This window comes from Pituophis catenifer, unplaced genomic scaffold, assembly GCF_029215685.1.
Source record: "Pituophis catenifer annectens isolate HBS135680 unplaced genomic scaffold, rPitCat1.0.hap2 SCAF_15, whole genome shotgun sequence".
Taxonomy (NCBI): Eukaryota; Metazoa; Chordata; class Lepidosauria; order Squamata; family Colubridae; genus Pituophis; species Pituophis catenifer.
The window spans coordinates 212,912-239,378 of record NW_027256895.1 but is presented as its reverse complement, the minus strand read 5'-3'; the positions used below and the strand labels follow the sequence as shown (position 1 = coordinate 239,378).

The window sequence follows — 26,467 nt, the reverse complement described above, 5'->3', positions numbered from 1 at the left end:
CATCACTTCCTCAGTAATCACTGGCCCTCGAGTGGTCACCAATGGAAGCTCAGAGTTGCCGAGCACTGTTTCTCCGACTGCTGAGCACCCAAGCACAAGCCACGTTTCATCCCCTTCCCTTTCTTCCATAACGACCACATCCCAGGAGGGGACATTGAGATCCACCACTCTAAGTCCCAGCATGCAGCCATCAAATGTCAAGCAGAGTACCCTGTCATCCAGCATGACAAATCCTGAGACCAGCCCTTCGTCCACATTTTCCACCTCCCAGACCGACGGATACAAGAGCACAACTGGCAGATCTGCATCCAGTCCCAGCACACCAGAGTCGACTTCCACTCAGTCACAAGTCACAACGCCTTCTCAAGCTCCTACCTCAGAAGAATCACAGAGAACTGTGGTCTCTTCTCCCTCAACATTTTCTGTGTCTTCCAGTCAGAGACCAAGGTCAACCCAGGAGACCTCACTTCCTACGACATCCAATGCCTATAGCACTTCTGCACCCGAAACTCAGAAAACAACGACAGTGTCCGTCACTTCGTCAGTAATCACTGGCCCTCGAATGGTCAGCAATGGAAGCTCAGAGTTGCCGAGCACTGCTTCTCCGACTGCTGAGCACCCAAGCACAAGCCACATTTCATCCCCTTCCCTTTCTTCCATAACGACCACATCCCAGGAGGAGACGTTGAGATCCACTACTCTAAGTCCCAGCGTGGAGCCATCAAGTGTCGGGCAGAGTAGCCTCTCGTCCAGCATGTCAAATCTGGAGACCAGCCCTTCCTCCACATTTTCCACCTTCGAAACCGATGGATACAAGAGCACAACTGGCAGACCTGCATCCAGTCCCAGCACACCGGAGCCGACTTCCATTCAGTCACAAGTAACAACGCCTTCTCAAGCTCCTATCTCGGAAGAGTCACAGAGGACTGTGGTGTCTTCTCCCTCAACCTTTTCTGTGTCTTCCAGTCAGAGACCAAGATCAACCCAGGAGACCTCACTTCCTACAACATCCAGTGCCTCTAGCACTTCAGCACTTGAAACGCAGAAAACGACTACAGTGTCCATCACTTCCTCAGTAATCACTGCCCCTCGAGTGGTCACCAATGGAAGCTCAGAGTTGCCGAGCACTGCTTCTCCGACTGCTGAGCACCCCAGCACAAGCCACGTTTCATCCCTTTCCCTTTCTTCCATAACGACCACATCCCAGGAGGGGACGTTGAGATCCACTACTCTAAGTCCCAGCGTGGAGCCATCAAGTGTCGGGCAGAGTAGCCTCTCCTCCAGAACGACAAATCCTGAGACCAGCCCTTCCTCCACCTTTTCCACCTCCCAGACCGACGGATACAAGAGCACAACTGGCAGACCTGCATCCAGTCCCAGCACACCAGAGTCGACTTCCACTCAGTCACAAGTCACCATGACTTTTCAAGCTCATACCTCGGAAGAGTCACAGAGGACTGTGGTGTCTTCTCCCTCAACCTTTTCTGTGTCTTCCAGTCAGAGACCAAGATCAACCCAGGAAACCTCACTTCCTACAACATCCAGTGCCTCTAGCACTTCTGCACTTGAAACGCGGAAAACGACCACAGTGTCCATCACTTCCTCAGTAATCACTGGCCCTCGAGTGATCACCAATGGAAGCTCAGAGTTGCCGAGCACTGCTTCTCCGACTGCTGAGTACCCAAGCACAAGCCACGTTTCATCCCCTTCCCTTTCTTCCATAACAACCACATCCCAGGAGGAGACGTTGAGATCCACTACTCTAAGTCCCAGCGTGGAGCCATCAAGTGTCGGGCAGAGTAGCCTCTCGTCCAGCATGTCAAATCTGGAGACCAGCCCTTCCTCCACATTTTCCACCTTCGAAACCGATGGATACAAGAGCACAACTGGCAGACCTGCATCCAGTCCCAGCACACCGGAGCCGACTTCCATTCAGTCACAAGTAACAACGCCTTCTCAAGCTCCTATCTCGGAAGAGTCACAGAGGACTGTGGTGTCTTCTCCCTCAACCTTTTCTGTGTCTTCCAGTCAGAGACCAAGATCAACCCAGGAGACCTCACTTCCTACAACATCCAGTGCCTCTAGCACTTCAGCACTTGAAACGCAGAAAACGACTACAGTGTCCATCACTTCCTCAGTAATCACTGCCCCTCGAGTGGTCACCAATGGAAGCTCAGAGTTGCCGAGCACTGCTTCTCCGACTGCTGAGCACCCAAGCACAAGCCACGTTTCATCCCTTTCCCTTTCTTCCATAACGACCACATCCCAGGAGGGGACGTTGAGATCCACTACTCTAAGTCCCAGCGTGGAGCCATCAAGTGTCGGGCAGAGTAGCCTCTCCTCCAGAACGACAAATCCTGAGACCAGCCCTTCCTCCACCTTTTCCACCTCCCAGACCGACGGATACAAGAGCACAACTGGCAGACCTGCATCCAGTCCCAGCACACCAGAGTCGACTTCCACTCAGTCACAAGTCACCATGACTTTTCAAGCTCATACCTCGGAAGAGTCACAGAGGACTGTGGTGTCTTCTCCCTCAACCTTTTCTGTGTCTTCCAGTCAGAGACCAAGATCAACCCAGGAAACCTCACTTCCTACAACATCCAGTGCCTCTAGCACTTCTGCACTTGAAACGCGGAAAACGACCACAGTGTCCATCACTTCCTCAGTAATCACTGGCCCTCGAGTGATCACCAATGGAAGCTCAGAGTTGCCGAGCACTGCTTCTCCGACTGCTGAGTACCCAAGCACAAGCCACGTTTCATCCCCTTCCCTTTCTTCCATAACAACCACATCCCAGGAGGGGACGTTGAGATCCACCACTCTAAGTCCCAGCATGGAGACATCAAGTGTCGTGCACAGTAGCCTCTCCTCCAGGACGACAAATCCTGAGACCAGCCCTTCCTCCACCTTTTCCACCTCCCAGACCGACGGATACAAGAGCACAACTGGCAGACCTGCATCCAGTCCCAGCACACCAGAGTCGACTTCCACTCAGTCACAAGTCACCATGACTTTTCAAGCTCATACCTCGGAAGAGTCACAGAGGACTGTGGTGTCTTCTCCCTCAACCTTTTCTGTGTCTTCCAGTCAGAGACCAAGATCAACCCAGGAAACCTCACTTCCTACAACATCCAGTGCCTCTAGCACGTCTGCACTTGAAACGCGGAAAACGACCACAGTGTCCATCACTTCCTCAGTAATCACTGGCCCTCGAGTGGTCACCAATGGAAGCTCAGAGTTGCCGAGCACTGCTTCTCCGACTGCTGAGCACCCAAGCACAAGCCACATTTCATCCCCTTCCCTTTCTTCCATAATGACCACATCCCAGGAGGAGACGTTGAGATCCACTACTCTAAGTCCCAGCGTGGAGCCATCAAGTGTCGGGCAGAGTAGCCTCTCGTCCAGCATGTCAAATCTGGAGACCAGCCCTTCCTCCACATTTTCCACCTTCGAAACCGATGGATACAAGAGCACAACTGGCAGACCTGCATCCAGTCCCAGCACACCAGAGTCCACTTCCACTGAGTCACAAGTCACCATGACTTTTCAAGCTCCTAACTCGGAAGAGTCACAGAGGACTGTGGTGTTTTCTCCCTCAACCTTTTCTGGGTCTTCCAGTCAGAGACCAAGATCAACCCAGGAGACCTCACTTCCTACGACATCCAGTGCCTCTAGCACTTCAGCACTTGAAACGCAGAAAACGACTACAGTGTCCATCACTTCCTCAGTAATCACTGGCCCTCGAGTGGTCACCAATGGAAGCTCAGAGTTGCCGAGCACTGCTTCTCCGACTGCTGAGCACCCAAGCACAAGCCACGTTTCATCCCCTTCCCTTTCTTCCATAACGACCACATCCCAGGAGGGGACGTTGAGATCCACCACTCTAAGTCCCAGCATGGAGACATCAAGTGTCGTGCACAGTAGCCTCTCCTCCAGGACGACAAATCCTGAGACCAGCCCTTCCTCCACCTTTTCCACCTCCCAGACCGACAAGAGCACAACTGGCAGACCTCCATCCAGCCCCAGCACACCAGAGTCGACTTCCACTCAGTCACAAGTAACAACGCCTTCTCAAGCTCATACCTCGGAAGAGTCACAGAGGACTGTGGTGTCTTCTCCCTCAACCTTTTCTGTGTCTTCCAGTCAGAGACCAAGATCAACCCAGGAAACCTCACTTCCTACAACATCCAGTGCCTCTAGCACTTCTGCACTTGAAACGCGGAAAACGACCACAGTGTCCATCACTTCCTCAGTAATCACTGGCCCTCGAGTGGTCACCAATGGAAGCTCAGAGTTGCCGAGCACTGCTTCTCCGACTGCTGAGCACTCAAGCACAAGCCACGTTTCATCCCCTTCCCTTTCTTCCATAACGACCACATCCCAGGAGGGGACGTTGAGATCCACCACTCTAAGTCCCAGGATGGAGACATCAAGTGTCTTGCACAGTAGCCTCTCGTCCAGGACAACAAATTCTGAGACCAGCCCTTCCTCCACCTTTTCCACCTTACAAACTGATGGATACAAGAGCACAACTGGCAGACCTGCATCCAGTCCCAGCACACCAGAGGCGACTTCCACTCAGTCACAAGTCACAACGCCTTCTCAAGCTCCTACTTCAGAAGAATCACAGAGAACTGTGGTCTCTTCTCCCTCAACATTTTCTGTGTCTTCCAGTCAGAGACCAAGGTCAACCCAGGAGACCTCACTTCCTACGACATCCAATGCCTTTAGCACTTCTGCACCTGAAACTCAGAAAACAACTACAGTGTCCGTCACTTCGTCAGTAATCACTGGCTCTCGAATGGTCACCAATGGAAGCTCAGAGTTGCCGAGCTCTGCTTCTCTGACTGCTGAGCAGCCAAGCACAAGCCACGTTTCATCCCCTTCCCTTTCTTCCATAACGACCAAATCCCAGGAGGGGACGTTGAGATCCACCACTCTAAGTCCCAGGATGGAGACATCAAGTGTCTTGCACAGTAGCCTCTCGTCCAGGACAACAAATCCTGAGACCAGCCCTTCCTCCACCTTTTCCACCTTACAAACTGATGGATACAAGAGCACAACTGGCAGACCTGCATCCAGTCCCAGCACACCAGAGTCGACTTCCACTAAGTCACAAGTAACAACGCCTTCTCAAGCTCCTACCTCGGAAGAGTCACAGAGGACTGTGGTGTCTTCTCCCTCAACCTTTTCTGTGTCTTCCAGTCAGAGACCAAGATCAACCCAGGAAACCTCACTTCCTACAACATCCAGTGCCTCTAGCACTTCTGCACTTGAAACGCGGAAAACGACCACAGTGTCCATCACTTCCTCAGTAATCACTGGCCCTCGAGTGGTCACCAATGGAAGCTCAGAGTTGCCGAGCACTGCTTCTCCGACTGCTGAGCACCCAAGCACAAGCCACATTTCATCCCCTTCCCTTTCTTCCATAACGACCACATCCCAGGAGGGGACATTGAGTTCCACCACTCTAAGTCCCAGCGTTCAGCCATCAAATGTCAGGCAGAGTACCCTGTCATCCAGCATGACAAATCCTGAGACCAGCCCTTCGTCCACATTTTCCACCTCCCAGACCGACGGATACAAGAGTACAACTGGCAGATCTGCATCCAGTCCCAGCACACCAGAGGCGACTTCCACTCAGTCACAAGTCACAACGCCTTCTCAAGCTCCTACTTCAGAAGAATCACAGAGAACTGTGGTCTCTTCTCCCTCAACATTTTCTGTGTCTTCCAGTCAGAGACCAAGGTTAACCCAGGAGACCTCACTTCCTATGACATCCAATGCCTATAGCACTTCTGCACCCGAAACTCAGAAAACAACTACAGTGTCCGTCACTTCGTCAGTAATCACTGCCCCTCGAATGGTCAGCAATGGAAGCTCAGGGTTGCCGAGCACTGCTTCTCCGACTGCTGAGCACCCAAGCACAAGCCACATTTCATCCCCTTCCCTTTCTTCCATAACGACCACATCCCAGGAGGGGACGTTCAGATCCACCACTCTAAGTCCCAGCATGGAGACATCAAGTGTCGTGCACAGTAGCCTCTCCTCCAGGACGACAAATCCTGAGACCAGCCCTTCCTCCACCTTTTCCACCTCCCAGACCGACAAGAGCACAACTGGCAGACCTGCATCCAGTCCCAGCACACCAGAGTCGACTTCCACTAAGTCACAAGTAACAACGCCTTCTCAAGCTCCTACCTCGGAAGAGTCACAGAGGACTGTGGTGTCTTCTCCCTCAACCTTTTCTGTGTCTTCCAGTCAGAGACCAAGATCAACCCAGGAAACCTCACTTCCTACAACATCCAGTGCCTCTAGCACTTCTGCACTTGAAACGCGGAAAACGACCACAGTGTCCATCACTTCCTCAGTAATCACTGGCCCTCGAGTGGTCACCAATGGAAGCTCAGAGTTGCCGAGCACTGCTTCTCCGACTGCTGAGCACCCAAGCACAAGCCACATTTCATCCCCTTCCCTTTCTTCCATAACGACCACATCCCAGGAGGGGACATTGAGTTCCACCACTCTAAGTCCCAGCGTTCAGCCATCAAATGTCAGGCAGAGTACCCTGTCATCCAGCATGACAAATCCTGAGACCAGCCCTTCGTCCACATTTTCCACCTCCCAGACCGACGGATACAAGAGTACAACTGGCAGATCTGCATCCAGTCCCAGCACACCAGAGGCGACTTCCACTCAGTCACAAGTCACAACGCCTTCTCAAGCTCCTACTTCAGAAGAATCACAGAGAACTGTGGTCTCTTCTCCCTCAACATTTTCTGTGTCTTCCAGTCAGAGACCAAGGTTAACCCAGGAGACCTCACTTCCTATGACATCCAATGCCTATAGCACTTCTGCACCCGAAACTCAGAAAACAACTACAGTGTCCGTCACTTCGTCAGTAATCACTGCCCCTCGAATGGTCAGCAATGGAAGCTCAGGGTTGCCGAGCACTGCTTCTCCGACTGCTGAGCACCCAAGCACAAGCCACATTTCATCCCCTTCCCTTTCTTCCATAACGACCACATCCCAGGAGGGGACGTTCAGATCCACCACTCTAAGTCCCAGCATGGAGACATCAAGTGTCGTGCACAGTAGCCTCTCCTCCAGGACGACAAATCCTGAGACCAGCGCTTCCTCCACCTTTTCCACCTCCCAGACCGACAAGAGCACAACTGGCAGACCTGCATCCAGTCCCAGCACACCAGAGTCGACTTCCACTAAGTCACAAGTAACAACGCCTTCTCAAGCTCCTACCTCGGAAGAGTCACAGAGGACTGTGGTGTCTTCTCCCTCAACCTTTTCTGTGTCTTCCAGTCAGAGACCAAGATCAACCCAGGAAACCTCACTTCCTACAACATCCAGTGCCTCTAGCACTTCTGCACTTGAAACGCGGAAAACGACCACAGTGTCCATCACTTCCTCAGTAATCACTGGCCCTCGAGTGGTCACCAATGGAAGCTCAGAGTTGCCGAGCACTGTTTCTCCGACTGCTGAGCACCCAAGCACAAGCCACGTTTCATCCCCTTCCCTTTCTTCCATAACGACCACATCCCAGGAGGGGACGTTGAGATCCACCACTCTAAGTCCCAGGATGGAGACATCAAGTGTCTTGCACAGTAGCCTCTCGTCCAGGACAACAAATCCTGAGACCAGCCCTTCCTCCACCTTTTCCACCTTACAAACTGATGGATACAAGAGCACAACTGGCAGACCTGCATCCAGTCCCAGCACACCAGAGTCGACTTCCACCCAGTCACAAGTCACAACGCCTTCTCAAGCTCCTACCTCAGAAGAATCACAGAGAACTGTGGTGTCTTCTCCCTCAACCTTTTCTGTGTCTTCCAGTCAGAGACCAAGATCAACCCAGGAAACCTCACTTCCTACAACATCCAGTGCCTCTAGCACTTCTGCACTTGAAACGCGGAAAAAGACCACAGTGTCCATCACTTCCTCAGTAATCACTGGCCCTCGAGTGGTCACCAATGGAAGCTCAGAGTTGCCGAGCACTGCTTCTCCGACTGCTGAGCACCCAAGCACAAGCCACATTTCATCCCCTTCCCTTTCTTCCATAACGACCACATCCCAGGAGGGGACATTGAGTTCCACCACTCTAAGTCCCAGCGTTCAGCCATCAAATGTCAGGCAGAGTACCCTGTCATCCAGCATGACAAATCCTGAGACCAGCCCTTCGTCCACATTTTCCACCTCCCAGACCGACGGATACAAGAGTACAACTGGCAGATCTGCATCCAGTCCCAGCACACCAGAGGCGACTTCCACTCAGTCACAAGTCACAACGCCTTCTCAAGCTCCTACTTCAGAAGAATCACAGAGAACTGTGGTCTCTTCTCCCTCAACATTTTCTGTGTCTTCCAGTCAGAGACCAAGGTTAACCCAGGAGACCTCACTTCCTATGACATCCAATGCCTATAGCACTTCTGCACCCGAAACTCAGAAAACAACTACAGTGTCCGTCACTTCGTCAGTAATCACTGCCCCTCGAATGGTCAGCAATGGAAGCTCAGGGTTGCCGAGCACTGCTTCTCCGACTGCTGAGCACCCAAGCACAAGCCACATTTCATCCCCTTCCCTTTCTTCCATAACGACCACATCCCAGGAGGGGACGTTCAGATCCACCACTCTAAGTCCCAGCATGGAGACATCAAGTGTCGTGCACAGTAGCCTCTCCTCCAGGACGACAAATCCTGAGACCAGCCCTTCCTCCACCTTTTCCACCTCCCAGACCGACAAGAGCACAACTGGCAGACCTGCATCCAGTCCCAGCACACCAGAGTCGACTTCCACTAAGTCACAAGTAACAACGCCTTCTCAAGCTCCTACCTCGGAAGAGTCACAGAGGACTGTGGTGTCTTCTCCCTCAACCTTTTCTGTGTCTTCCAGTCAGAGACCAAGATCAACCCAGGAAACCTCACTTCCTACAACATCCAGTGCCTCTAGCACTTCTGCACTTGAAACGCGGAAAACGACCACAGTGTCCATCACTTCCTCAGTAATCACTGGCCCTCGAGTGGTCACCAATGGAAGCTCAGAGTTGCCGAGCACTGTTTCTCCGACTGCTGAGCACCCAAGCACAAGCCACGTTTCATCCCCTTCCCTTTCTTCCATAACGACCACATCCCAGGAGGAGACGTTGAGATCCACTACTCTAAGTCCCAGCGTGGAGCCATCAAGTGTCGGGCAGAGTAGCCTCTCGTCCAGCATGTCAAATCTGGAGACCAGCCCTTCCTCCACATTTTCCACCTTCGAAACCGATGGATACAAGAGCACAACTGGCAGACCTGCATCCAGTCCCAGCACACCGGAGCCGACTTCCATTCAGTCACAAGTAACAACGCCTTCTCAAGCTCCTATCTCGGAAGAGTCACAGAGGACTGTGGTGTCTTCTCCCTCAACCTTTTCTGTGTCTTCCAGTCAGAGACCAAGATCAACCCAGGAGACCTCACTTCCTACAACATCCAGTGCCTCTAGCACTTCAGCACTTGAAACGCAGAAAACGACTACAGTGTCCATCACTTCCTCAGTAATCACTGCCCCTCGAGTGGTCACCAATGGAAGCTCAGAGTTGCCGAGCACTGCTTCTCTGACTGCTGAGTACCCAAGCACAAGCCACGTTTCATCCCCTTCCCTTTCTTCCATAACGACCACATCCCAGGAGGGGACGTTGAGATCCACCACTCTAATTCCAAGCATGGAGACATCAAGTGTCGGGCAGAGTAGCCTCTCCTCCAGGACGACAAATCCTGAGACCAGCGCTTCCTCCACATTTTCCACCTTCGAAACCGACGGATACAAGAGCACAACTGGCAGACCTGCATCCAGTCCCAGCACACCAGAGTCGACTTCCACCCAGTCACAAGTCACAACGCCTTCTCAAGCTCCTACCTCAGAAGAATCACAGAGAACTGTGGTGTCTTCTCCCTCAACCTTTTCTGTGTCTTCCAGTCAGAGACCAAGATCAACCCAGGAAACCTCACTTCCTACGACATCCAATGCCTATAGTACTTCTGCACCCGAAACTCAGAAAACAACTACAGTGTCCGTCACTTCGTCAGTAATCACTGGCCCTCGAATGGTCAGCAATGGAAGCTCAGGGTTGCCTAGCACTGCTTCTCCGACTGCTGAGCACCCAAGCACAAGCCACGTTTCATCCCCTTCCCTTTCTTCCATAACGACCACATCCCAGGAGGGGACGTTGAGATCCACCACTCTAAGTCCCAGCATGGAGACATCAAGTGTCGTGCACAGTAGCCTCTCCTCCAGGACGACAAATCCTGAGACCAGCCCTTCCTCCACCTTTTCCACCTCCCAGACCGACAAGAGCACAACTGGCAGACCTGCATCCAGCCCCAGCACACCAGAGTTGACTTCCACTCAGTCACAAGTAACAACGCCTTCTCAAGCTCATACCTCGGAAGAGTCACAGAGGACTGTGGTGTCTTCTCCCTCAACCTTTTCTGTGTCTTCCAGTCAGAGACCAAGATCAACCCAGGAAACCTCACTTCCTACAACATCCAGTGCCTCTAGCACTTCTGCACTTGAAACGCGGAAAAAGACCACAGTGTCCATCACTTCCTCAGTAATCACTGGCCCTCGAGTGGTCACCAATGGAAGCTCAGAGTTGCCGAGCACTGCTTCTCCGACTGCTGAGCACCCAAGCACAAGCCACGTTTCATCCCCTTCCCTTTCTTCCATAACGACCACATCCCAGGAGGGGACGTTGAGATCCACCACTCTAAGTCCCAGGATGGAGACATCAAGTGTCTTGCACAGTAGCCTCTCGTCCAGGACAACAAATCCTGAGACCAGCCCTTCCTCCACCTTTTCCACCTTACAAATTGATGGATACAAGAGCACAACTGGCAGACCTGCATCCAGTCCCAGCACACCAGAGGCGACTTCCACTCAGTCACAAGTCACAACGCCTTCTCAAGCTCCTACTTCAGAAGAATCACAGAGAACTGTGGTCTCTTCTCCCTCAACATTTTCTGTGTCTTCCAGTCAGAGACCAAGGTCAACCCAGGAGACCTCACTTCCTACGACATCCAATGCCTATAGCACTTCTGCACCTGAAACTCAGAAAACAACTACAGTGTTCGTCACTTCGTCAGTAATCACTGGCTCTCGAATGGTTACCAATGGAAGCTCAGAGTTGCCGAGCACTGCTTCTCCGACTGCTGAGCACCCAAGCACAAGCCACGTTTCATCCCCTTCCCTTTCTTCCATAACGACCACATCCCAGGAGGGGACGTTGAGATCCACCACTCTAAGTCCCAGGATGGAGACATCAAGTGTCTTGCACAGTAGCCTCTCGTCCAGGACAACAAATCCTGAGACCAGCCCTTCCTCCACCTTTTCCACTTTACAAACTGATGGATACAAGAGCACAACTGGCAGACCTGCATCCAGTCCCAGCACACCAGAGGCGACTTCCACTCAGTCACAAGTCACAACGCCTTCTCAAGCTCCTACTTCAGAAGAATCACAGAGAACTGTGGTCTCTTCTCCCTCAACCTTTTCTGTGTCTTCCAGTCAGAGACCAAGGTCAACCCAGGAGACCTCACTTCCTACGACATCCAATGCCTATAGCACTTCTGCACCTGAAACTCAGAAAACAACTACAGTGTCCGTCACTTCGTCAGTAATCACTGGCTCTCGAATGGTCACCAATGGAAGCTCAGAGTTGCCGAGCACTGCTTCTCTGACTGCTGAGCACCCAAGCACAAGCCACGTTTCATCCCCTTCCCTTTCTTCCATAACGACCACATCCCAGGAGGGGACGTTGAGATCCACCACTCTAAGTCCCAGGATGGAGACATCAAGTGTCTTGCACAGTAGCCTCTCGTCCAGGACAACAAATCCTGAGACCAGCCCTTCCTCCACCTTTTCCACCTTACAAACTGATGGATACAAGAGCACAACTGGCAGACCTGCATCCAGTCCCAGCACACCAGAGTCGACTTCCACCCAGTCACAAGTCACAACGCCTTCTCAAGCTCCTACCTCAGAAGAATCACAGAGAACTGTGGTGTCTTCTCCCTCAACCTTTTCTGTGTCTTCCAGTCAGAGACCAAGATCAACCCAGGAAACCTCACTTCCTACAACATCCAGTGCCTCTAGCACTTCTGCACTTGAAACGCGGAAAACGACCACAGTGTCCATCACTTCCTCAGTAATCACTGGCCCTCAAGTGGTCACCAATGGAAGCTCAGAGTTGCCGAGCACTGCTTCTCTGACTGCTGAGCACCCAAGCACAAGCCACGTTTCATCCCCTTCCCTTTCTTCCATAACGACCACATCCCAGGAGGGGACGTTGAGATCCACCACTCTAAGTCCCAGGATGGAGACATCAAGTGTCTTGCATAGTAGCCTCTCCTCCAGGACAACAAATCCTGAGACCAGCCCTTCCTCCACCTTTTCCACCTTACAAACTGATGGATACAAGAGCACAACTGGCAGACCTGCATCCAGTCCCAGCACACCAGAGTCGACTTCCACCCAGTCACAAGTCACAATGCCTTCTCAAGCTCCTACCTCAGAAGAATCACAGAGAACTGTGGTGTCTTCTCCCTCAACCTTTTCTGTGTCTTCCAGTCAGAGACCAAGATCAACCCAGGAAACCTCACTTCCTACAACATCCAGTGCCTCTAGCACTTCTGCACTTGAAACGCGGAAAACGACCACAGTGTCCATCACTTCCTCAGTAATCACTGGCCCTCAAGTGGTCACCAATGGAAGCTCAGAGTTGCCGAGCACTGCTTCTCCGACTGCTGAGCACCCAAGAACAAGCCACATTTCATCCCCTTCCCTTTCTTCCATAACGACCACATCCCAGGAGGGGACATTGAGTTCCACCACTCTAAGTCCCAGCGTTCAGCCATCAAATGTCAGGCAGAGTACCCTGTCATCCAGCATGACAAATCCTGAGACCAGCCCTTCGTCCACATTTTCCACCTCCCAGACCGACGGATACAAGAGTACAACTGGCAGAACTGCATCCATTCCGAGCACACCGGAGCCGACTTCCATTCAGTCACAAGTCACAACGCTTTCTCAAGCTCCAATCTCGGAAGTGTCACAGAGGACTGTGGTGTCTTCTCCCTCAACCTTTTCTGTGTCTTCCAGTCAGAGACAAAAATCAACCCAGGAGACCTCACTTCCTACAACATCCAGTGCCTCTAGCACTTCTGCACTTGAAACACAGAAAACGACTACAGTGTCCATCACTTTCTCAGTAATCACTGGCCCTCGAGTGGTCACCAATGGAAGCTCAGAGTTGCTGAGCACTGCTTCTCCGACTGCTGAGCACCCAAGCACAAGCCACGTTTCATCCCCTTCCCTTTCTTTCATAACGACCACATCCCAGGAGGGGACGTTGAGATCCACCACTCTAAGTCCCAGCATGGAGACATCAAGTGTCGTGCACAGTAGCCTCTCCTCCAGGACGACAAATCCTGAGACCATCGCTTCCTCCACCTTTTCCACCTCCCAGACCGACGGATACAAGAGCACAACTGGCAGACGTGCATCCAGTCCCAGCACACCAGAGGCGACTTCCACTCAGTCACAAGTCACAACGCCTTCTCAAGCTCCTATCTCGGAAGAGTCACAGAGGACTGTGGTGTCTTCTCCCTCAACCTTTTCTGTGTCTTCTAGTCAGAGACCAAGATCAACCCAGGAAACCTCACTTCCTACAACATCCAGTGCCTCTAGCACTTCTGCACTTGAAACGCGGAAAACGACTACAGTGTCCATCACTTCCTCAGTAATCACTGGCCCTCGAGTGGTCACCAATGGAAGCTCAGAGTTGCCAAGCATTGCTTCTCCGACTGCTGAGCACTCAAGCACAAGCCACGTTTCATCCCCTTCCCTTTCTTCCATAACAACCACATCCCAGGAGGGGACGTTGAGATCCACTACTCTAAGTCCCAGCGTGGAGCCATCAAGTGTCGGGCAGAGTAGCCTCTCATCTAGGATGACAAATCCTGAGACTAGCCATTCCTCTACGTTTTCCAGCTCCCAAACCCAACGACCCAAGAGCACAACTGGCAGACCTGCATCCAGTCCCAGCACACCGGAGGCGACTTCCATTCAATCACAAGTCACAACGCCTTCTCAAGCTCCTATCTCAGAAGAGTCACAGAGGACTTTGGTGTCTTCTCCCTCAACCTTTTCTGTGTCTTCCAGTCAGAGACCAAGATTAACCCAGGAGACCTCATTTCCTACAACATCCAGTGCCTCTAGCACGTCTGCACTTGAAACGCGGAAAACAACTACAGTGTCCATCACTTCCTCAGTAATCACTGGCCCTCGAGTGGTCACCAATGGAAGCTCAGATTTGCTGAGCACTGCTTCTCCGACTGCTGAGCACCCAAGCACAAGCCACGTTTCATCCCCTTCCCTTTCTTCCATAACGACCACATCCCAGGAGGGGACGTTGAGATTCACCACTCTAAGTCCCAGCGTGGAGACATCAAGTGTTGTGCACAGTAGCCTCTCCTCCAGGACAACAAATCCTGAGACCAGCTCTTCCTCTATGTTTTCAACCTCCCAAACCCAACGACCCAAGATTACTACTGGGAGAAATGCCTCCCATCCCAGCACACCGGAGGCGACTTCCATTCAGTCACAAATCACAACGCCTTCTCAAGCTCCTACCTCGGAAGAATCACAGAGGACTATGGTGTCTTTTCCCTCAACCTTTTCTGTGTCTTCCAGTCGGAGACCACGATCAACCAAGGCAACATCACTTCCTACGACTTCCAGTGCCTCTAGCACTTCTTCACCTGAAAGTCAGAAAACGACTCCAGTGTCCATCACTTCCTCAGTAACCGTTGGCCCTTACGTGGTCACCTCTGGCAGTCCAGGGCTACCAAGTCCTCCTTCTCGGACTATTGAGCAACGAAGTACTATTTACTTTTCATCCCCTTCCCCTTCATTTACAATGTACACATCCCAGGAGGGAATGTTGCAATCCACGACTCTGAGTACAGGTATCGAGATTGTCTTTAATATGTACAATGTGAATCGTATTGGAACTCCTGTTCCACTGAAGGATTTCTTTGTTTTCTTTCCCTTCTTCCTCCTCCAAGTATTTTTCCCAAGAGCCCCCTTTTTTGCTATTAGCAATTTAGTGAATCAAAATAGAGGTTTAAATGACCTTGCACTTAATCCAGTCCCTGCTCAAGCAGGACACCCAGTGGTGAAATTTAAAATTTGTTACTACCGGTTCTGTGGGTGTGGCTTGGTGGGGAGGAATTGAACTGAGTGGGAGTGGCCAACTTTTTAAACTATTTTTTCTACAACCTCTTTGGCCGAAGAGTTGTTTAAAAATGCTTTTAATATCCTCTGACAATCCCAGCTGAGTTGTCTGATCATCAGAGGCTTTTTTTTCTTTTCAAAACATTTTCTCTACAACCTCTTTGGCCGAAGAGGATGTAGAAAAAATGCTTTTAAAAGCCTCTGACAATCCCAGTTGGGCCGTGTGATCATCAGAGGCTTTTTTTTAACTTTTAAAAGCATTTTTTCGACAGAAGAGGTTGTAGAAAAAATGCTTTTAAAAATAAATACAAAAAAAGCCTTTGATGATTACGCGGTTCAGCTGGGCATGGGGGGGGGCAGGGATTTTTGCTACTGGTTCTCTGAACCACCCACTACCATCGCTACTGGATCGGGCGATCCGGTCCGAACCGGGAGCATTTCACCCCTGCCCTACACCATTTCAGACAAGTGCCTGTCCATTCTGTTCTTTAAAACCTCCAGTTTTGAAGCCCCCCAAGCTTCTGAGAGAAAGATATTCCACTGGTTAATTGTTTTCAATGTTAGGGAATTTCTCCTTAATTCCAGGGTGCTTCTCTCCTTGATTTTTTCCCATCCATTTTTTCTTCTCCTGCCCTCTGCTTTGGAAAACAGTTTGACCCCCCTCTTCTTTGGGGCAGCCTCTCAAATACTAAAATCCTGCTAATAACTTATTTTCTTTAGACTAGCCTGATTCAATTTCTGCAACTATTGTTCATATGATTTTGTCTCCTGGTCTTTAATTGCCTTAGTTGCTCTTCTTTGAATTTTTTCCCAAACTCTTGACATCTTTTTCATAATGTGGTGACCAAAACTGGATGCAGTATTCCAGGTGTGGCCTTATTAAGGCTTCATAAAGTGCTATTAATACTTCGTGTGATTTTGGTTTTATGCCTCTTCATTTGGTTTATACACTTCATCTACCTCCACTCGGCTTTTGGTGTGTCTAGTTCTCCTCTTCTCCTTTCAACTCCTCCCACATCAATTATTGTTATCCCTACTGTGGGGAGCTGGGCCGCTTCTGTTCCTTTGTGTGCTCTTTCTCCTCCAGGCATATGTTCCTCTCTGTCATAGAGGTTATATAATTTCCTTTTTTATATTTTTGTGTGTTAGAAATCCCACATGGGTCCCAGTATCAGGGAGCCCCAGTTGCTCATGGCTGAAGTCAGGTGATCTCTCTAGTTTGAGAAGAGTTTCTGATTCTTCCCTTTGTCAACCTGTGTATATGAACATTTGCTTAGTTTGCAAGGTGATGTAATTCAGAACTTTCTGATAATCAATTTGTTCTTAGATGTGGGAGTTTTTGTGCCCCCACTCCCTACTAGCAATGCTGATGATACCTATTTTTCTAATGAAATGTCTGCAAGAAAACCCCTCTGGAAGAGCACCAAGAGCCCAGTTTTTATATCTTTTGTTTCAGAAACCATGCATAATGTTTTAAATTATTTAAATGATTTCTTCTTTGTTTTGACTAATTTTGTTCTCTTTTTTTGTGGAGCCTCTGCAACTGAAATTCTGCCCCCCAAATGTTTTAATGGAGGGGTTCCTATTGGAGATCGCTGTAACTGTCCGTCGCCTTACATTGAGCCATTTTGCAGTGAGGCAAGGAATGAAGTTGTAGTGGGTAAGTCCTCTTTTGTGCTCCTCCCGATTTCCATGAAGGTGATGATGGGTGTTGAGTTTCATGTGGAATTCATGGCAGTCTCTGCAGGCCCAGCTGGGACTCCTCTGCATCTGAAGAGCTTTAGCAATTCTCTTTTCTGATGCCACGGACAGCTATCTTTGTTGCTGTGAGGAAGCCCATGAAATAAATCGGATAATTATTTATTTGCATCTTTATATATTTATATCCTGCCAGAATCCTTAAACCTTGGGTGGTTAACAACTGTAAAGGTAAAGGTTCTCCTCGCACATATGTGCTAGTCGTTCCTGATTCTAGGGGGCAGTGCTCATCTCTGTTTCAAAGCCGAAGAGCCAGCGCTGTCAGAAGACGTCTGCGTGGTCATGTGGCTGGCATGACTCAATGCCAAAGGCGCACAGAATGCTGTTCAAACTGCTAGGTTGGCAGAAGCTGGGACAAGTAACGGGAGCTCACCCTGTTATGCAGCACTAGGGATTTGAACTGCTGAACTGCCAACCTTTTGATCAACAAGCTCAGCGTCTTAGCCACTGGCCAAGTGTGATTGGACACACAAGGAATTTGTCTTGGTGCATATGCTCTCAGTGTACATAAAAGAAAAGATACGTTCATCAAGAATCATAAGTACATTTAATGATAGTCATAGGGTACAAATAAGCAATCAGGAAACAATATTAATATAAATCGTAAGGATATAAGCAACAAAGTTACAGTCATACAGCCATAAGTGGGAGGAGATGGGTGGTGGGAACGATGAGAAGATTAATAGTAGTGCAGACTTAGTAAATAGTTTGACAGTGTTGAGGGAATTATTTGTTTAGCAGAGTGATGGCGTTCGGGAAAAAACCTGTCCTTGTGTCTCGTTGTTCTGGTGTGCAGTGCTCTATCACATTGTTTTGAGGATAGGAGTTGAAACAGTTTATGTCCAGGATGCGAGGGGTCTGTAAATATTTTTTTCTTTTTTTTTTCTTTTCTTTTTATTGAAAAGTTTTAAAATGTTTTACAAACAAATTCCCCCCCTTCCCCCACCCCTTCCCCTCTCCCTCCCCCACCCCCAACTTCCCAGAGCAAAATACAGGGTATTGCATTTAACAAACATAATCTAACATAAGCAAACTAACTATAAACTCTTAACTTCCCCTTACTCTTTAACTCCGCCATAGGTACTAAAATGTCAAAGTAAAAAGAAAAATCATCTAAATATTTCATTCATAAGATATTTGCAACTTTTTAGTCCCATATTTATTTTGTATATAGTCAATCCATCTTCTCCATTCCAGTACATATCTTTCATTCGAACAGTCCTTCAAATATTTATTTATTTATTTATTTTCCAATTTATATACCGCCCTTCTCCCTGAGGACTCAGGGCAGTGTACAGCCGAATAAAAACATAAATTACAAACATTAAAATAGTATTAAAAGAATATATATAAATTTGGCCCTGTAGTTTAAGAACAATAACAAACCCATTTAAAACATTTAAAAAATTAAGAAAAAAAGTTAAGCCAGCCCGGCTTGCTGAAAAAAGAAGGTTTTAAGGGCACGGCGGAAGGCACCGAGGTCTTGGATTCTCCTTATCTCTGGGGGCAGTTGGTTCCAGAGGGTGGGTGCCCCCACAGAGAAGGCCCTCCCCCTGGGGGTCACCAGCCTACATTGTTTGGCTGATGGCACCCTGAGGAGGCCCTCTCTGTGGGAGCGCACAGGTCGATGGGAGGCCGACGGTAGCAGCAGGCGGTCTCGAAGATATCTAGGTCCTATGCCATGGAGCGCTTTAAAGGTGATAACCAACACCTTGAAGCGCACCCGGAAGACCACTGGGAGCCAGTGCAGCTCACGCAGGAGAGGTGTTATATGGGAGCGCCATGCAGCTCCCGTAACTACCTGCGCGGCCGCATTCTGGACCAGTTGCAGTAGTCCAGGCAAGAGGTGACAAGGGCATGAGTGACTGTGCGCAGGGCATCCCAATCAAGAAAGGGCCGCAACTGGCGTATCAGGCGGACCTGACAAAAAGTCCCCCTGGCCACAGCCGTCAGATGTTCCTCCAAGGACAGCTGCGTATCCAGAAGGACACCCAGATTGCGGGGGGCCAAAGACTCGCCACCAATAATCAGAGATGGAGTCATCTGACTATATCGGGATGCCGGGAACCACAGCCACTCAGTCTTGGAAGGGTTGAGTTTGAGCCGGTTTCTCCCCATCCAGATCCGCACAGCCTCCAGGCACCATGACATCACTTCAAGGGCATCGTTGGGGTGGCCTGGGGTGGAGATGTACAGCTGGGTGTCATCAGCGTACTGGTGGTACTTCACCCCAAACCCACGGATGATCTCGCCCAGTGGCTTCACATAAATGTTGAACAGAAGGGGCGAGAGAACCGATCCCTGAGGCACTCCACATATGAGAGGCCTCGAGGTTGACCTCTGCCCCCCTGCCAACACGAACGGCGACTGATCGGAGAGGAAGGAGGAGAACCACCGTAGCATGGTGCCCCCCATCCCCAACTATTCCAACCGGTGCAGCATGATACCATGGTTGATGGTATCAAAAGCCGCTGAGAGGTCTAACAGGGCCAGAACAGAGGAGCAACCTCTGTCCCGAGCCCTCCAGAGATCATCTACCAATGCGACCAATGCCGTTTCCGTGCTGTGCCTGGGCCTGAAACCCGACTGGAACGGATCTAGATAAGACGTTTCCTCCAGGTACTGCAGAAACTGTCGTGCAGCCACACTCTCAACAACCTTCACCACAAAGCGAAGGTTGGAGACAGGACGATAGTTGGCTAATACTGCCGGATCCAGGGAAGGCTTCTTGAGGAGAGGCCTCACCACCGCCTCTTTCAAGGCCGTGGGGAAGTAACCCTCACTCAGCGAAGCATTGATAATTCCCTGGAGCCAGCCCCGTGTAACCTCCCGGGAAGCCAGTACTAACCAGGAGGGACACGGGTCCAGTAAACATGTGGCCGCACTAAGTCTCCTTTCCACGTCATCAGGGGTCACAGAGTCAAACTCTTCCCAGATAACATTCTCAAGACTATTCCCCATCACCCTGCCCGAATCTACCCAGTCAGAGTCCAACTCCCCCCGGATCTGAGCGATTTTGTCATACAGATATTGTCCGAAAGCCTCCGCCCTGCGCTCCCGGAACAGGGCGGCCGGACGATTCTCTGATGATGCAATAAGAGCGGAAAAGTGGTTAAACTTTGCCGCTTTGATCGCCACTAGGTAGGTCTTAATATGCGACCTTACCAGTGTTCGGTCAGATTCAGCGAGACTGGCCCTTTCCAGGCGTCTTTTCCGGCACTTCATCTCCCTCAACTCCTCGGTAAACCAAGGAGTCACGAGGGATCAGCACCGGGTCAGAGGCCGCAAAGGCACGACTCGATCCAAGGCCCCACCAGCTGCCTGATCCCAGGCAGCCACCAGGTCCTCGGCTGAGTCGTGTGCCAGATCCTCAGGAAATGGCCCAAGCTCCATCTGGAATCTATCAGGATCCATCAGGCGCTTGGGGCAGACCCATCTTATTGGCTCCGCCTCCCTGCGGCGGGGTGTAGCGGTTCGAAGGTCCAGGCAGAGGAGCGAGTGATCTGACCATGACAAGGGTTCCATTTCTATATCCTCTATAACAAGATCACTCGACCACTGGCCAGAGACAAAAATCAAGTCCAGAGTGTGTTCCCCCCCCCGTGAGTGGGGCCATGAACTAATTGGGTCAGGTCCATGGCCATCATGGAAGCCATGAACTCCCGAGCCATCCCAGACGTTTCACCAACGGACGGCAAGTTGAAATCACCCATGACCATAAGCCTGGGTGTATCAACTGCCACCGTGGCTATCACGTCGAGTAGCTTAGGCAGGGCCGCTGCCACGCAGCAGGAAGCCAGGTACGTAAGCAGCAAGCCCATCTGAACCCCATGACCCCATCTCACAAAGAGGGACTCACATCCGGCTATCTGAGGCACAGTGGTCTCCCTCAGACCAAGACCTTCTTTAATAATAACCGCCACCCCCCTCCCCTCCCCTGGGCTCTCGGCTGATGGAATGCTCTGAAACCTGGTGGGCAGATCTCAACCAGAGGGCCCCCTCCCTCTGGTCCCAACCAGGTCTCCGTAATACCTGCCAGGTCCATTCTCCCCTCCTGAATAAGATCGTGAATGAGGGGGGCCTTATTTACCACAGGCCTGGCATTGCACAGCATCAGCCGCAGGCCCAGGTCCTGAGTATCTGAGCCACCTAGTATCCGAGAGGAGCCTTGGGGACTGGGGCGCGCAATTGCTCTCAAACAGCGAGTGCGCGCCCCCAACACATGATATGGTCCCCTGCTCCTGCCATATCTGCCCCTCCCAACCACCGTGCTGATGGTACATCCCTCATTAGGATAGCCCTCCGCCCCCTCCCCATTCCCTCGTCCTGTACCCTCCAAACCTTTACCCCATGCCGGGCTCGGCTCTGACCTTGGTGGATTACCCCTCCCCCATCCCCTTTGGTCGTTCTCCCAGTTCCCCTTAAAAAATTATTAAAAACCCTAATTAAAAAACTCCTTAATCCCCGCTTTGAAACATGCCACCTCTCGGGGCTCCAAAGCCCGTCCTTAAGGTAGGCCTTTGATAACGTGGAAGGCCATCGCCGCAAGAGGGGGGCATCTCGCAGCGCAAGCAGGTCTGCCGAGGTATAGGCCATACATAGACGGGAGGTAAAAAGTCTGGTCAGGAGTTTGATAAATAGTCTAAAGGTTCTGGAGCAAGATGGATCTCAGTGCCGGTAAGCTGGACTCCACTGCCCTCTCACGGCAGTGGGAGGAGTCCCGTGTCATTTCGCCAAAATCGGAGGTAAGGATCCAAGCCACCCTCTCACAGTGGCTAGCCCAGATGGAAATGGCTCAGGAAAGTCAGATGGTCTATTCCTCCATTGGTGAAAGGCAACAGCTCCCTCAGCTACCGCATGACAATTGCCCAGACTCCCTCCAGCTGGGGGCTCAGATGAGAAAGGAAGCCGAACCATAGAGGCACGATGATATTAAACCCGAGGGAGAGAAGATGTTCAAAGGGGAGGGGTAACATGCAGCTGGACACAATCTGGAGGTGGGAAGCCAGAGACCAGGCCACAGACATGGGGGGGGGGGAGACCAACCGAGGTGACCAGATGACCAGTTTTTGGCTGCACTCCAGCCTCTCCAACCCCCAGAACTTCATAAATCCCCCTAATCGTGTCTCCCGCCTTCAGACTCCAGCCCCCAGGTCAGATGGTCTATTCCTGGTATAGATGGTAAGGCCAGAATCAAGCTGGCCATATCTCCCCCCCTACTTTGCTGCTAAGCACCAGGCCGCCACCACCACCATCGTCTCACCATCGAGCCACAGCCGCCATTGCCGCCTCAGCTGCCACCGTCGACACCGTCCGGAACCCTGCCCCTCAGTATATCCCAGGACCACCAGAAAAATAACCAGGGCCTGGGAGGAGAGGGCCCACTCCATGCCGCCGCCGCCGCGAGATTTTAGCCATCTCCGCCAAATTAGCTACTTTTAATGTCCATTCTTCAATAGTAGCAGTGATGGTTTCCTCCCGGTTCGGTCCGGTTCGGCCGAGCCGGTAGCGGTGACGATATGACGTCACCGAATCGGTTCTCCCCCCCGTCCTCCCACCCCCCCACCCCCCACGTTATTCTTACCTTTTATTTGGTCCCACCCCCAATCTATTGCTGTCTCCTGAGTCCCAGCTGATGACTAGAGGGAAAAAAACTGTTTAAACTCTTGCCGCGGGGCTTCAAAAGGCCATCTTACAGCTGATCAGTGTTAAAAGCAAACAAATGAGTTGGGTCGTAAGTGCGAGGACTGGTTGTAAGTGCGAGGACCTTCCAGAAATTACTCTGACCAGCTAGTCATGCCCACCTAGTCACATGACCTCCAAGCCACACCCACAAAATAAGCCACGCCCACAGAACCGGTAGTAAAAATAATTAGAACCCACCCATGAAAAGTAGGTATTTCTTCCTTCTTCCAATATTGCGCCACCAAAAGTCTGTCTGCAGTTATTAAATTCAAAATCAGATTAGTCTCTATAACTGTACATCCTTCAATTATACCCAATAAAAACAACTGTGGAGTAAATTTTATCTTCCTTTTAAGAATATTTTGTATAATCCATCATATCTTAATCCAAAACGCCTTCATTTTCTTACATGTCCACCATACATGAAAATACGTTGCATCATCACATTTACATCTCCAACATGTAGATTGTAAACTCGGGTACATACAGGCTAACTTTTGGGGATCTAAATGCCATCTATAAAACATTTTGTAAAAATTTTCTCTCAGGTTTTGGGCTTGAGTAAATTTTACATTTCTAACCCATATTTTCTCCCATACATCCATAGATATTGATTCCCCAAAGTTTTGTGGCCATTTTATCATACAATCCTTCACTAACTCAGTTTCTGAATCTATTTCTATCAATGCATTATACAACCTTTTAATATGCATTGGACTTTGATCCCTGATTTGTTTTATTAAGTTTTCTTCATTTTGCAAAATGAAGGTTTCAGGCGTGGCCACAGCACGGAAACGGCATTGGTCGCCCTAGTAAATGATCTCTGGCGGGCCAGGGATGGGGGTTGCTCCTCCATCCTGGTCCTTCTTGACCTCTCAGCGGCATTCGATACCATCGACCATGGTATCCTGCTGCAGCGGCTCAGGGGGATAGGGTTAGGAGGCACTGTTTTACAGTGGTTCTCCTCCTATCTCTCGGGCCGTCTGCAGTCTGTTTGGGCAGGGGGTCAGGGATCCTCCCAGAGGCCTCTCACTTGTGGGGTGCCTCAGGGATCGGTTCTCTCCCCTCTGCTCTTTAATATCTATATGAAACCGCTGGGTGAGATCATCCGTGGTTTTGGGGTGAGGTATCATCAATATGCTGATGATACCCAGCTTTACATCTCCACCCCTGACCACCCTAGGGATGCCCTTTCCGTGATGTCCCACTGCCTGGAAGCGGTGCGGGTTTGGATGGGGAGGAACAGGCTTAGACTCAACCCTTCCAAGACTGAGTGGCTGTGGATGCCGGCATCCCGGGATCTGGAGGTTCCATCCTTAATGATCGGAGGTGAAATCCTTGCTCCCTCCGACAGGGTCCGCAACTTGGGTGTCCTCCTGGATTCTCGGCTGTCTTTAGATGACCATCTGACGGCCGTAACCAGGGGGGCCTTCGCACAGGTCCGTCTTGTGCGCCAGTTGCGCCCGTTCCTAGACCGGGATGCCCTCGCCACGGTCACTCATGCCCTTGTTACCTCTAGGTTGGACTACTGTAACACCCTCTACATGGGGCTGCCCTTGGGATGTGTCCGGAGGCTTCAGCTAGTCCAAAATGCAGCCGCGCGGGTAGTTACGGGGGCGTCTAGATACTCCCGTGTAACACCTCTCCTGCGTGAGCTGCACTGGCTACCGGTGGCACTCCGGATACGTTTCAAGGTGCTGGTGCTCACCTATAAAGCCCTTCATGGCTTAGGCCCGGGGTACTTGCAGGACCATCTCCAGCCGTTCTCCCATCGTCCTGTGCGCTCTCACAGAGTCGGCCTCCTCAGGGTGCCGTCGGCCAAACAATGTCGGCTGACGACCCCCAGGGGGAGGGCGTTCTCTGTGGGAGCCCCGACCCTCTGGAATGGATTGCCCACTGAGCTCAGGACAGCCCCCGACCTTCTTTCCTTCCGTCGCGAGCTGAAGACGTGGCTCTTCCGCCAATTAAACTGATCCGTTTGGGGGTACACTGGTATAATTTTAAATCGTTTTTAATTGGGTTACTGATTTTAATTTGGTATTGTATTGTGATTTGTATTGAAGTTGTCATTTTGTAAGCCGCCTTGAGTCCCTAGGGAGAAAGGCGGCATATAAATCGCAATAAATAAATAAATAAATAAATAAAATGCCAATTTTCTGATCTTCTTTCCACCTAGTATACAACTGCCCATACTGAAACCAGGTTTGAATTTTCCTTTCTTCCTTTAATACCTCTAAAGACTTTAATTGCAATATACCTCTTTCCAAAATAAGAAGCTCTTTATAAGTAATCACATCTTTTTTCTGCTCCACGCTTACATTCTCTATCATATGTCTAGGTATTGTCCAAACAGATAATTTATTATTTAATTTATATTGATACTTTTTCCATACACGTAATAATGCATTTCTTAATATATGACTTTTAAAATTCTTATCCACCTTTTTATCATATAGTAAATATGCATGCCATCCATATAACAAATCATGCCCTTCAATATTCAATATTCTCTCTTCTGTTAAATTAATCCAACCACTAATTGCTGAGAGCACAGCTGCCTCGTAATACAATCTTAAGTTAGGCATTTTGAGACCTCCTCTTTCACGTATATCTTGCATTATTTTTTGTTTTATCCTTGGTCTCTTTCCTGCCCACACAAAATTAGTAATACCCTTCTGCCCTTCGTTCAAATTTCCATCTTTTTTCAATATTGGTATCATTTGGAAAAGAAATAAGAACTTTGGCAAAATATTCATCTTTACTGCAGCTATCCTTCCCAGCAATGATAATTGCAATTTTTTCCAACTTTCCATCTCTTTCTGGATTTTTTGCCACATAATTACATTTATATAGTTTTGCATTTGATGTTGTAATATAAACCCCTAAATACTTAACCTTCTTAACTGATTCAAATCCTGTTATTCTTTCAATTTCTTCTTTTTGACTTGTAACCATATTTTTAATGATTACCTTCGTTTTCCCTGCTTAATTTTAAATCCAGAGACTTGTCCATATTGATTATGTTGTGATATTTTCAGGATCAGACTCAATAAATAATTTGAGAATTAAGAGTTCAAATATATCTCTCTTTATTTACATAAGGCATTCTATATTCACTGAATATTCACAGATAGAAGCAAGGAAGGGATGTATGCAGCTCCTTATATATACAATGGGTGGAGCTAGATATGGGAGTGGTGAAGTATGAATACATTAAGAAGTGAAGAATAAGTTAACCCCTGATACCCTGTTCATGTACTATTTACATAATGGAGAATAAGGCATTTACTTGTGACAAATCCCCCTCTAAATGCCGATTCGATATACCACACCAATTACATTCAGATTCAGAACAATATAAAACATATAACTTAGAAGTCAAGTATTTATGCTGCTTAGACGGCAAAGGCTTTGTTAATATGTCAGCTATTTGCTCTGATGTTTCGCAATGAACTGCTTTGATAAATCCATCCTGAGATAACTGTCTCACATGTTTAAATTTTATATCTATATGTCTGGACCTTTGTCCAATAGCATCAGATCTAGATATTTCGATAGCAGCTTTGTTATCTTCATGCATGATAAATGGCAAAGTGGGTTTTTCCCAAATGTCAGAAAGTAAATCATTAAACCATACAAGGTTATTTGCTGCTTTAGATAGACAAACATATTCTGCCTCTGTTGTTGAAGTGGCCACTAAATCTTGTTTGCCAGTGTACCAGTAAACTGGACAACCGTT

The 26,467-nt window shown here is 49.7% G+C and overlaps 1 protein-coding gene across 1 annotated transcript in view; it reads left to right on the top strand.

Moving 5' to 3' along the window:
* Positions 1-181: 181 nt before the first annotated feature.
* Positions 182-26,467, top strand: part of LOC139324768 (serine-rich adhesin for platelets-like) — a 49,018-nt gene continuing 22,732 nt past the window's right edge. The window contains exons 1-2 of the mRNA XM_070954512.1: positions 182-11,653; positions 11,708-14,930. Coding sequence (XP_070810613.1) covers positions 182-11,653; positions 11,708-14,930 — 14,695 coding nt within the window. The remainder of the gene's footprint in view (positions 11,654-11,707; positions 14,931-26,467) is intronic.